The 14,141-nt window shown below is 38.2% G+C and overlaps 1 protein-coding gene across 1 annotated transcript in view; it reads left to right on the forward strand.

Moving 5' to 3' along the window:
• The window catches only part of ADGRG4 (adhesion G protein-coupled receptor G4), a 115,896-nt gene that overhangs the window by 41,780 nt on the left and 59,975 nt on the right, over positions 1–14,141 (forward strand). Inside the window, 8 exon segments of the mRNA XM_043897377.1 lie at positions 958–1,056; positions 1,300–1,354; positions 3,039–3,103; positions 5,379–5,417; positions 6,632–6,685; positions 8,294–8,457; positions 9,457–9,589; positions 11,333–11,451. Coding sequence (XP_043753312.1) covers positions 958–1,056; positions 1,300–1,354; positions 3,039–3,103; positions 5,379–5,417; positions 6,632–6,685; positions 8,294–8,457; positions 9,457–9,589; positions 11,333–11,451 — 728 coding nt within the window.

Here is a 14,141-nt window from a genome sequence, read left to right on the forward strand (position 1 = left end):
ATCTTTCTTACCTTTCTTTTATTGACATATAATGCAAATGTATGACATTTCTAAGCCTCCTTCCCATCCATTTTGTTCCTAATGCTCTGACTCTGCCAGTGTGGACATGGCTCAGGAACCTTACCCCCTTCCCTATAAGAGAATTATATGGCCTTAGGTCCAACATGTTGACCACATACCAGAAAACACCAGAAGATACTCTAGCTTGCTCTTTTTGAATTCTGTTAATGCAGGTTTCAATCTTCTCCAGTTCCCACCTCCAGCTGGCTTCTAATGCTTATCTGTGGCCAGGGAGTATTTGGCTTCCAAATAATTCAAAAACTGGATGTTCCTTCAACTTTTATATATAGATATAGACATATACTTAGATATTTTTTTTGGCCACACCAAATGGCATACAGAATTTCCCCAACCAGGAATCAAACCCATGCCCTCTGTAATGGAAACATGGAGCTTTAACCACTGGACCACCAGGGAAATCCATCTTCTCAACTTTAATATTCTAAAATAGAAAAGTTTTTAAATTGAAATTTGATAGTACAGACAAGAGAAACAAGGGAATAAAGAGAAAAGCCTGAAGCATAAGGAAGGGCATGGGAAGAAATAGACATTTTCTCAGTACAAATGAACCTGTGAGATAATGTTCAGCCCGGCCTTTTAGTGGACTAGAAATCTGTTAGCCAATGAAAACTAGAATTCGGGGGAAGTTGTAGAATACCTGTCAATTGTGCAGAAATCAAGGAACAGCCCAAAAAATTAAAGCAAAACTGCCAGGGTACATCCTGGTTTGCTATGCTATATGGAGCCAAAAGCACTGGTTGTTGACCTTGGAGTTAAATTAAGCAAAGTTTAAGAATGAGGCTTCATTGTTTGGTTTCTTTAAAGTGAAGAGCAGTTTCGACCAGACTTACAGAAGTTAAATTTCTTGAACTAAATGAATGAAATTGATCTTATTTTTACAATTTCCTTCTACAATATTGAAATGAGCCTCTCTATCTTTGATGAAGAACCAAGGATCCCTATTACCAGTGTTGTAAAAGAATTTGCAAAAAATGGGTAAATAATCTATTGACTGTTTATGCTATATCTTAAAAAAGTAAATAAATATATGCATATAAATATGTAACATCTTGCGGAAAAGCTTGAACTTTTTAGCCAACCCGATATATATAAAACTAGGTTTCACTTTTTTCTATGCATAATACATTACAGCACTTTGGTTTTGATTTTTCTTTTTGCTGCAAATTTATCCACTCTGGAAGCAACACCATGAAGATGTATGTGGTCTCTCTTTTATAGGGTCAATGGTGGAAAGCTTTTTATGAGGTATTATTATTTTAATTGGTTTAGAACGGTACATGTCTCTCCACTGATATGAATTCTGCATTTTTGCCACATTTCCCTACTTGGGGAACCTAGGAGAGCTGTGATAACATAGTGTATGCCATTGTACTTAAATATTTTTGTTTTCTGTACTTTCATTTCTTCTCTCTTTTATGCAAGAAATGTTTTATTTATCCTTACATTTTTCTGACAATAAGCAGTAATACCTACTCTCTGTAAAAAATTCAGACACTAAAATCTGAAACCCAGAAAATAAATGTCCTCCCTAATATGACTTACCGTATTAACACCTCTTAACAGTTTGAAGCTTATTCTTTCAGATTTTTTTCTATATAGAATAACAGTGATTCATACATGTTCTTTTGCAAAAGTAGCTGGAATCATGCTAATTAAGCTATTCTGCAACTTGTTTTCTTTTCACTTAACTATGTGTCTTTACGCACATTCATGCTGGTAAACATAGACCTATCTCATACACTTTAAAACGATTTCCCTAGGAGGTTGTAATGTGGTAGCCTTAATCCAGGCATCTTTTGGAGGACATTTAGTTTGTTTCTATTTTTTTTTCTCTGTTTGGAAACAATGCTGACAATAATGCTCTTGTAATAAATTTGAAGGGGGTGTACTTGAGTATTTCTATAGGATAAATTCCTAGAACTGGAATTGCTAGGTCAAAGGACATGAATATTTTACATTTTGATAGCTATCATTAAGTCGCCTCCCAGATAGGCGGTACCAACTTGCACCCTCACCAACAGTAACTGGTGATGTCTGTTTCCCCTCTCTCCCCATCAGCATTTATTTTCAAGTATATACGACATGATTATAAGTGCTTGAAAATGGGTTGGTGTATTCATCCACCAGGCCTGCTATAACAAAACATGATGCACTAGGTGGTCTAAATGACAGACTTTTTTTTCTTTTTCTTTTTAATTGAGGTATAGTTGATTTATGATACTGTGCCAGTTTCACACATACAGCAAAACGATTAAATTATATACATGTTATTTTATAGACATAGTTTTGGAGGTTGGAAGTCTAAGATCAAGGTGCTGGCAAGGTCGGTTTCTGGTGAGGCCTCTGTCCTTGGCTTCTCACTGTGTCCTCACACATGGCCTTTTCTGTGTGTGTGCACACAGAGAGATCTCTAGTGTCTCTTCCTCTTCTCAATAAGGACACTAGTCCTATCAGATTAGGGCTCCACCCTATGACCTCATTTAGCCTTAAGTACCTTCTTAAAGGCTTCCCTGGTGGCTCAGATGGTAAAGAATTCACCTGCAATGCAGGAGACCCAGGTTCAATCCTTGGGTCAGGAAGATCCCCTGGAGAAGGGAATGGCAACCCACTCGTGTTGTTGCCTGGAGAATTCCATGGACAGAAGAGCCTGGTAGGCTACAGTCCATGGGGTCACAAAGAGTCAGACACGACTGAGCGACTAACACTCTGCACTTTCTCTACCTTCTCAAAGTTCTTATCTCCAAATACAGTCACATTAGTGGGTTGGAGCTTCATCATGAATCTTGCAGGGACGCAGTTCATCCCATACCAATAGGTAAAATGTAAATAAAAAAGCTGAGTGGAGCAGATGGAAATGTTAAACTAACTGAAATAATAAATTCACCTTAAAGATCACAGCATCTCAGGTAACTTTGCTGGGTTAGAGTACTAAAACAAATATGTTTTATCTTTTACAGTTGAATTCTATATTTCAGGACAGTGAATTTGTTCTTGCTAACCTGGCTGTTCAAATTAAAAACAGGTATGTGAATGTCATCTGCTGTGGGTCTGTTCCTATCTGGAAGGTATATCCTTGGTTTTTGTTTGAGACTGCTGCATTTTGAGTTGCATCTTCCCTTCTGACTGTAGGTTCTCTTCGGATTGATAAAGAGGTTTGTATTATTACTGTAAGGTATAAAGTCAATGAGAGAACAAAACAGAAAAAAATAAATAGGGGAAGTAGTGGAATTAGACTCAGTTACCCCTAAAGCCTCTTTTAGCTTTAAAATGCTATGATTCTGCAACTTAGGGGAAAAAAATCATGTCTTAAAGGGATGAAAGTTTAGGGATGGCCATTGTATGAGGATTGACAAGGCCTTTTATTTTTGGATAATGCACTTTCAAGAATGACAAATTCTAATGGAACTTGCAATGTTTCAAGTGAGGAATGGTAGCTAGTACCAGAATTGCCTGGGGCACAGATTTGGAGAGGTGATTGCAGTGAAATTGGCAGGTGCTGAGTACTATCCAGAAGACCATAACAAAGTTAACTGGTCATCTGAGAAACATTTTCTCTGCTCTTGTCCTGCACATAGACTAGTCCTCTGTTAAAGGAAAATCCCAAAGACTCCCTTTGAAAAATAAGCGTGGTTGTAGTACACCATGGTTAGCTGATTTTTTAAAAAACACTGCCTGTCTTCCATACACTGGGATTTTTGTTTCTTTTGCATGTTCAAACATAAATGGGTTCAAGAAAGTTCACAGAAAGTAATGGAAGTAAATCAATGATAGGTTATTAAAAGAAAATTGGAACTGTCTAAAGTATACACCATTCTTTCAAAGAACTATGTTTATGATTTTTCTTTATTACGGAGGTAATATGTGGTCAATGTAAAAACTTAGAGCTTTAGAGAAATGTATGACATGGACAGCAAAAATCTCCAGAAAGCTGCCTTTCCCCACCTACTTTAAGAACTCTGGTTGATGACTTATTTTATATATTTCTCTAGATTTGTTGTCATGGGTTTACTAAGAGAATGGGATCACATTCTACATACTGTTTTACAACTTTCTTTTCTTGCCTTAAAATACATCATGTATATCCTTTCCAGCTAATACTTACAGATGTAGCTTATTTGTTTTGATGACTGCATAGAATTCTTTTGTATGGGTGTGCTGTGGTGTATTTATCCAATTACCTCGTGATGGACATTTGATTTTCTTCACCTTTGTATATATATTTTTATACACCCCTGCTGATACTATTATGGAACAGATTCCTAGAAGTAGGATCACTGAGTCAAAGGCTTACCACCATTTTGGTATGCAAATAATGACCCAGCTCTTTTAAAGTGTCTCCTTAGAAAAGGGAACCCCTCTTACACTGTTGGTGGGAATGCAAACTAGTACAGCCACTATGGAGAACAGTGTGGAGATTCCTTAAAAAACTGGAAATAGAACTGCCATATGACCCAGCAATCCCACTCCTGGGCACACACACCGAGGAAACCAGATCTGAAAGAGACACATGTTCATCGCAGCACTGTTTATAATAGCCAGGACATGGAAGCAACCTAGATGCCCATCAACAGACGAATGGATAAGAAAGTTATGGTACATATACACAATGGAATATTACTCTGCAGTTAAAAAGAATACATTTGAATCAGTTCTAATGAGATGGATGAAACTGGAGCCCATTATACAGAGTGAAGTAAGCCAGAAAGATAAACACCAATACAGTATACTAACACATATATATGGAATTTAAAAAGATGGTAACGATAACCCTATATGCAGGACAGAAAAAGAGACACAGATGTATAGAACAGACTTTTGGACTCTGTGGGAGAAGGCGAGGGTGGGATGATCTGAGAGAATAGCTTTGAAACATGTATATTATCAAGTGTGAAACAGATCGCCAGCCCAGGTTGGATGCATGAGACAAGTGCTCAGGGCTGGTGCACTGGGAAGACCCAGAGGGATGGGATGGGGAGGGAGGTGGGAGGGGGGATCAGGATGGGGAACACATGTAAATCCATGGCTGATTCATGTCAATGTATGGCAAAAACCACTACAATATTATAAAGTAATTAGCCCCCGACTAATAAAAATAAATGAAAAAAAATAAATTGACATCATCAAAAAATAATAATAAAATAAAATAAAGTGTCTCCTTAGAGCCCTAGTATTATCCAAATTTCAAGCAGGGGGATTCTACCATTCTACCTCACAGTTGTCTTTCTCCTGAACTTGTTCTCTCATGTATTTGGTACTGTAGTTTATTTTCCTATAATTTTCTGGTGATTTTGGTACAGAGACATTACTGGGGAAGAAATAACCATGAACCAATTTGTAAGTATTTTTTCAAAACAAATCTACTTGTAACCCACCCTATACCTGATTATATATGGGTAAATAGCTCTTCCATTCAAGTGCATATTATCAGGCAAGATTCAGCTGTAATAATTGAGGGGCAAATTACATTACTTTCTTTGGGATCTGCACAAGAATCCACTAAGAAAACCAATCTCTGCTTTTCTGAACTGTCTATGTGGTAATTTTTTGAGGCACATTTTGGGATCTATGGGAGTATGGAATGATTTGAGGATTGCAAATGATAAATGGAATTTCTTGTTTGTAGGCATCTGGCAAAGAAACTTGTTTTTTCCAAGAGTGACACAATTATTTGCAAAATGGACATTCACGTAATAAATCCACTCTTGTGTAGAATTCAAGTCAATGTGACAAAACTATCTCCCATTATTTGTTCCAGTGCCTTAAAGCTTTACAATGTTAGATTCTGAAAGAATTAGTATGCACCAAGGTTTTAAGTTATTTAAATCTGAGATAAATATTTTGACTACACAAAATACAGTCAAGCCTACAGTGCATTCCAAATTATCTGCCATCACTTAGAATACTATCTGTAAATACCTGAGTCAGAATGTAAAAATTGAAAACAGTATACATAATGTGACATAACTAAAATTCCTCTCAAATAATAGGTGTAAAAGCCTTTTGGTGGTAATGTGGCCCCCAGAGTCAGGCTGCCTGAGTTAGAATCCCTGCTTTTCCACTTTCTGATTATGAGACCTTGGGCAACTTAATTAAACTCCCTGTACCTCAGTTTCCTCATCTGTAAAATGGAGATGATAATATGACCATTCCTCACAGGGATGTTGGAAAGATGGAATGGAATAACCCACATAGAGTGCTTAGTATAGGACGTAGAGCATGGTAATGTTTAATTTGTCATCACCATGTTTGGATCCAGAGCCTGAAGGCTTTGATTCTGCTGCCAGTTCTGTGACCTGTCAGCTGTGGGATACTGGGCATATCATTTAAGTTCTCTGAGACTAGAAAATGGGGTGACACATCTGTGCATTATCCACTCTACAGTGTTGGTGGCAGGACTAAATGCATCGATGTTTTGTGGGTGATTTGTAGATGGCAATGGGTTACATAGATATAAAGTATAATTATGATTGTAGTTGTTAACAATAGGCCTGTAGTCAATTGTGACATTTGTTTAAAGGTTTCAGTGACTATGTACTTTTCTTTTGCGCTATTTGAAACAGAGAGAAGGGCAAGGACTGGCTACAATTTCCCACATACCATACAGGTAGGAGCTGAGTTTATTCAGAGCTGGTACATTTACTTTTAATTTTCTTTCATTTAATTCTGTATGTGTAGACTGTTGGTCGGAATTGTCAGAGGGAGATCAAAGTACCTGCTGGTTATTTTGCAGATGCTGTAATTGGGCTCTTGCCTACAAGAAATAAGTTGCTTCAGTTGGTCACAGCACAGCCTAGCAGCCTGCCTGCTGCCTCTTTGTAGTGAAGAGAAAATGGGGTCCAAAGTGGTCATAATTCAGGGATAGGGCAATAAAGTGTTGTCATCAAAAAACTCCACGAAATACTGAGCAGGGAAATTGCAAAACAACCTGGAAAGCAGCCTCAGTCTTGTTCAGGCTCGTGGTCCAGGTCCTCCTGGAACACTGGCTATTATTGTTGTTCTGCCTGATGCAACCCAAGAAGGACATATAGACCTAGGGGGGAGGGATAGGGGTCGGTGGAAGGGAGATTCAGGAGGGAAGGAGTGTATGTATACATGCAGCTGATTAACCTTGTTGGACAGCAGAAACTTACACAACACTGTAAAGCAATTATATTCCAATTTAAAAAAGAAAGGAAAAAAAAGGACGTATAACAACAGAAGGCTCATGGGAAGGTTATTAAAATATTCAGGGTGTGAGAAGATGAAAGCTGTAAAGAGACTGGCTACCAGTGGAATGGGTAGTATGAACAAGGACTTCACTAAATATGGATCAGCAGTAGGCATGGGGCGGGCGTGGCTTCGATTGGACATAGAGAGAAATTCTGAGTAAACACAGGCACATCTGACTTTTAAGAGCTGATAGGAAATATAAGAAAGTATTCCTCCAAATGATGGATCTACAAACAGAAATGGAGAAAAAGCATAGGTAAACTTGTGAGTCTGAAATGTGCTTTGTAATGGAAGATAGAGATACTGAGAATGTCTGAGTACCTCACTATAGAGCTTGAAGTTAAGGGCAGCCCTGTTCTTTCACACCATATCTTTAATGGACAGAACATTCCAGAATAAGATATTAGGTCTTTGTGGCCTTGTTTAAGGCTCAGTTTCTTTATCTGCAGAATGGGGGTAACAATAGCACTACCTCATAAGGTTCTTGTGATAATATGAATTAAAACACGCAGAACAAGAGCTCTACAAACGTTGGCTACTATTATTATCATCATTATTATTTTATTATAGAAATAGGCCTTCTGCAGAATGCAGTTTTCTAGACTAATTGAGCATGTGCCTATTTGCCTTATTATTGAGGTAATGATGGATAAATTAGAGACCAGAAGAGTAAAAGGTTTTCTCTGATGCTCCATCTTCTCTATTAATTATCACAAACCCCTAGAAATTGCATAGCTAGTCAATTTCAACATAATGCAAATGTTGCTGACTGTTCTTTTAAAAATGGGTTTTGAGTTGTTTGTTTTGGATACAAGAACATTTATCAGATGATTTCAATGTGCTGTACTCCATCATTTCTGAAGATTTGCCACTTAATAGCTGTAAAATGCTTGATATTTATGGACTACTAATTAAGTCATCTGCACAGAGTTTCAGCACCGCAGGCCAAGTTGCACTCTGTGGCCATAACTGGAACATGTTTCTCTTTTGCTCTGGTTTTTAGCTGTCTTTGTCAGGTCATTATAAAGGCCAGCTCTTCCTTAGAGCCCACTAAATTGATTAGCAGGATCCAAAGTAACATACACGGCAACCTCATGCATGGAAACTTCACACAAGATCAATTGATATTATCAGTAAAGTCTGGACATGCTGCAGTGAGAAAACTAGGTAATTTGGGTGAGTGTTTTCATATGAATTAATTCCCTTTTTTTAAATAAAGTTCCGAATGTATACATAGCAAGAAACCCTGCCTTCAGAGGGGGAGAGAAACTGTCTTCAAGTTCCTTTCCACATCCTTGGTATTCATCGTGCCCTGACAGCCTTTTTACCTGGAAGAGCTTGTAAAAAAAAATCAGAGGAGTCACCGAGACCATAGACCTGCTCTGGATATTAGCAGCAGCCAGTTCATCAGTGGACTGGGAGCACATTTTCTCTTGCTTAAATCCTCAGAGAAGGAGAGGAAGGTGTCTTATGACCTTAGAGAGGAGACTGGGATGGCTGGGCAAGGCTTTCTGACCTGCTTCTCTGGCCATCCTGATTTCTGGACTCAAACAAACCAAATGGGTGGTCAGTAAAAACGGCGACTTTCTCACAAAAACTTAGCTCAGGACACATCTCCCTTTATGTGACAACACTTGGCAGCAAAACTTTGCTTTTAGCATCAACATCAGAACAGAGCACCCTGATCTATACTACTGGTGAGGAATACATTGAATTTATTAAAACCAAGTCCAGCCCAAAGTCCATTAAGAAAGAGAAGTCAGCCTTTAATGTCTGGTCACTGCACCCCAAACTATTAACAACTGTGCTCAAAAGGAGGGCAGTCGGCAGGTGGGGACTTTCGATTTTTACTCTACATCTCTTTGTGTGGCTTGACTTTTTTCAATGCGTATGTACCATTTTAATGAAACCAAAGCAGAAAAACTGTCCTGTCAAGTGGTAGTTTTAAAGCAAAGGACCAAATGTGAGATCGGACTGGGAGCCTTATTTTAAAAAAAGACTCAATTTAATGTTATTTTCAACCTGCTTTAAATTGCCTGGTAGAAAAGTTTCCCCATTTATTTGCTGATGTTTATGTGCAGAGTAATAATGATGGGTGGTAATGGATGTTCATGAAACTTTTAAGTGCCTTTTGCCCTTTCAAATGTGCATTCATTTTCTCTGTAGAGCCCGGAAAGTGCAAAGCCGAAGAAACAGCCTCTAAATACAAAGGGACATATAAGTGGCTCTTAACCAACCCTACTGAGACAGCCCAAACTAGATGCATAAAAAATGAAGATGGAAGTGCTACTAGACTCTGGTATGCACCGGCTAAGTTCTAATTACTAGTTGGGTACACAAAGATCTGCTTAATTGGGAGCATGTTTCCAAGTCATTTGTCTGAGCACACCTCCTCCTTCCCCCTCTAGTGCCCATCTTCCTTTCTTTCACCTTTTGGGTCTACTTAAGCATACACATGCCACATAATAACAACCCAGAAAAAATTTCAAGAAGACAAAAGAGAAAAAAAACCACCCATGATCCTACCACCTGAACACAGCTGCTTTTAGGTGGTCGTATTTTTTTCCATGCAGCCTTTTATGCCTTTTAAATTTCGTGTAGTGGTATTCACCCTTCTTATAGCAGTAATGTCATTTAACCTTTCACTCAGTGGTTTATCAAACATTTTCCATGCTTTACATTTATTGTCTTAATGACCTTTTCAAAAACCTGCCTCAAAAGCTACCTCGTTGAAGGGCCATAATAATTTACTAAATCACTCTACTATTCTTGACTTTAACATTTTCCTTTTTTCATCAGTCCCTCTTTTCTTGCTCTTTGCTAACAGTTTATGCCATTAACTTAAGTGGGCAGAGCGGAGGGACAGCAGGTTTTGACAAAACTGTAAAAGCTGTCTTTTGGAAGGTGACATCTTAGACTGAGTCCTACCTCTTCTTCCCTGCATCTAGTCACTTAGAGAGTCGTGCAGCTTTTATGGTCGCAAACAGAGCTCACATCTGCCCTTTCCTTTCTGACCCCACTGCCACTCCCTGGGTGCCTACAATTAGAGCAGTCTCCTGGCCTTCTGCCTGCTACCTCCCCACCCCCAGCTCTACTTCACACTGCTGCCAGCATCATTTTCCTGAAGTATGGCTGCCAACATGCCGATTCCCCACTCCAGTTCTATATTGCTTTAAGGATTAGGTCCAAAACCCTAAATAAAGTACTTAAGACCCTCAGGCCCTTCCCCGCCCCCTTTCTGGACTTGCATTTTTTTCTCTGCTTGTGCTATTTGCTCTCTTTGCGGGGAAGGGGCACTTTCTCCATCTCTGTTCTTTTAGAGCCCAGCTCAGCTCCAAAGTTACAAATAAGTTCTCCTTGCTTGGTGTTTCAATAGATTCAGTTTCATTTCTACAGTTTTTCCATTTCATGTTTTGCCTAATAAACGTAGTTACATTTACAATCTCAAAGCACCAAGTTGCAAGCTCCTCAAGGAGCTGTCTTGTTTGTCTGTAGTACCTACTACCAGTCCTAGAACACAGAAGACTCTCAATAAATGGGTTAGCTGATTTGCAATGAACTGGCTTGAATTGGATCGGGCATAGTGGAGGGTAGATGATGAGGGCCAATGAACCACAGCGGGGGCTATACTAACTATCTTGAGTGATTGAATATGCTGAAATAGAGACCACAATTCTAACAGAAATTTTCTCTTAAAATGAAGGTAAGAGGCAAAAGTGAGGGTAGGAGTCATGTCCAGAGGGGCAAAAATCTCTGCCTTGACTTTTGGTCTAGTGGACGTGCCCCTGCCCCATTTTGGGCTCTCTTGCCTGCCTATGCTTCCTGCATGGGAACCCTAGATTCACTTGCTCCCCAAGAGCGAAGTTTTCTTCACTGTACAAACACTGGGTTCCTACCTTTGCCATCTCAGCTAGGAAGTTGGCAGTAGGCTAAGGGGTGGCATGCCAAAGACATACCATGTTCCTTCACCATTTGCTTTCAAACTATTCTGACCTCATCTTCCAACAATGAAGATTCTATTCATCTCTCCTCTCTTTTTCATCTCAATCAGTATCGACACTGGCAAATCTCACTGGGAAAAACCAAAGTTTAAACAATGCAAATTGCTTCAAGTGCTTCCTAATAAGATTGTGGATCTTGCTAATATTACAATAAGTGACGGTGAGACTATTCTGCACACATTAGAGAAATAATGGATCCTCAGTTAGTTTGTCTACTTGACCTAAGATCAGAGAGAGTACAGGCAAATCTCCCATAGGAAAATCTACCTGACAACAATCCAATTTCAGAAATGAGGTAGTTACTGGTGGTGAAAGTGGGAGTGGAGCGTGAGAAGTCAGAACTGTCAGTGATTTTTGTTTCATAATATTTTCTATTTTATAATGTTTGGTTAGTTATTATTTTTGTTTTATTTTAATTTTAAGAGTTTTAGTAGATAATACTTCATGTAGTTTAACATTGAAAAAATAAAAAAAGGTATGCCATGAAACCTCTCCCTCCCACAGCTGACCCCAGCCATTTAGTTAGTATCCATGGAGATATCTATGCCTCTATAAGGAAATGTGCATGTGTATGTATATTCTTCCTCCCTTTTTTTTTCTTCCTCCCTTTTTGTACACGTAGTGGAGAGTGATATACATGCTGTTCTGTACCTTGCTTCTTTCTCTTAATATTATATTGCAGAAATTATCATATTAATGTATGAAGAGCTTCCTTATTTTTTTTCACTGTGTTGTATTAACACAGATATGCCCCAATTGATTTCTTTAAACTGTTGCCTATGGATGTCCATATGGATGGACATTTAACTTAATAATTACACCTTGTTTTTTAAAAAACTGATGTAATGGACATTGTGCATGTGTCATTTTGTGCAAGTATGGTATGCTCGAAGCATAAATTCCCAAAAGTAGAATTGCTGGGTCAATCATACTTTTTTTAAGATAAATTATTTTTATTTGCTATGCCAAAACTTTTTGAATTGATAATGCTGTACTTTACATTAGCATTTCTTTTTTCTTATTTGCTTTATTTCTTCTGGCATTTTTGAATACTTGAGTGGGTAGCCTATCCCTTCTTCAGTGGATCTGCCTGACCCAGGGATTGAACCGGGGTCTCCTGCATTACAGGTGGATTCTTTACCAACTGAGCTATCAGGGAAGCTTTAAAATTAAAGTATAGTTAATTTGGGCTTACCTGGTGGCTCAGTGGTTAAGAAGCTGCCTGCTATGCAGTAGCTGTGGGAGACGTGGGTTCGATCCCTGGATTGGGAAGATTCCCTGTAGGAGGGCATGGCAGTCCACTCTAGTATTCTTGCCTGGAGAATCCCATGGACAGAGGAGCCTGGCAGACTACAGTCCATGGGGTCACAGAGTCGGACATGTCTGAAGTGACTTAGCATGCATGCATGCATAGTTAATTTACAATGTGTTAGTTTCAAATGTACAGCAAAGTGATTCAGTTATACATGTGCATATATAAATATATATATATAAATTTTCATTCTTTTCCATTGTACGTTATTACAAAATATTGAGTATAGTTTCTTGTGCTATACAGACGGAACTTGTTGTTTATCTATTTTGTATATAGTAGTGTGTTAATCCCAAACTCCCAACTTATCCCTCCTTGCTTCCCCTTTGGTAACCATAAATTTGTTTTGTCTCTGAGTCTGTTTCTGCCTTGTAAATAAGTTCATTTCTCTCATATTTTAGATTCCACATATGAGTGATATCATATGATATTTGTCTTTGTCTGACCTACTTAGCTTAGTGTGATAACTTGTAAGTCCACCCGTGCTGCTGCTAATGGCATTATTTCGTTCTGTTTTATGGCTGAGTAATATTCCACATATATGTACCACATCTCTTTTATCCATTCATCTGTCAATGGATATTTATATTGCTTCCATGTATTGGTTATTGTAAATAGTGCTATGAACATTGGGGTGCATGGATCTTTTCAAATCAGTCATACTTTTCATGATATCAAAATGCTCTCTGTAATAGTTGCACCAACTTCTACTCCCACTTACAAGGTGTGAAAGTGCCTGTTTCTGAACATCTTCAAATCAACACAGCATGTTATCAGATTTTTGGATGTTTGTGATTTGATAAGTTAATCTCAATGTAGTTAAAAATTTTATGGAGATAGTTACATAAAATTCAGCCATGTAATGTGTATAGTTCAGTGCTTTGTAGTGTATTCACTAGATTGTGCAACCATCACCACTAATTCCAGAACATTCCAATCACTCCTAAACGAAACGCCATACATGTTAGCAATCACTCTCCATTCCCTCTTTCCCCCAGCCCAATCTACTTTCTTTCTTCTTTTAATTTAATTTTATAGTTGTAAGAACACTTTACATGAGACCTACTTTCTTGACAATTTTAAAATGTACAATGCATTACTATTGACACCTGACACAATGTTTTATAGCAGATATCTAGAACTTATTCATCTTGCTTAACTGAAAGTTTATGCCTGTTGATTAGTAACTCCCCACTTTCCTCTCCTCTAACCCCTGGTAATCACCATTTTACTCTGTGCTTCTGTGAGTTTGACTATTTTAGATTCCACATATAAGTGAGATCATGCATATTGATCTTTCTGAGTCTGGCTTATTTCACTTAGCATTATACCCTTCTGTTTCATCCATGTTGCTGCAGATGACAGGATTTCCTTCTTTTTTTAAGGCTGAATAATATTCCATTTTGTAAGTATGTATATGTATATATGTATAATAAATTTTTATTTATTCAATTACCTCTCTACAGGCTCTTAGGTTATTCTCATATATTTGCTATTGTGAATAATGCTACAATGAACAAAGAAGTGCAGATATCTCT

Source organism: Cervus elaphus, chromosome X, assembly GCF_910594005.1.
Source record: "Cervus elaphus chromosome X, mCerEla1.1, whole genome shotgun sequence".
NCBI lineage: Eukaryota > Metazoa > Chordata > Mammalia > Artiodactyla > Cervidae > Cervus > Cervus elaphus.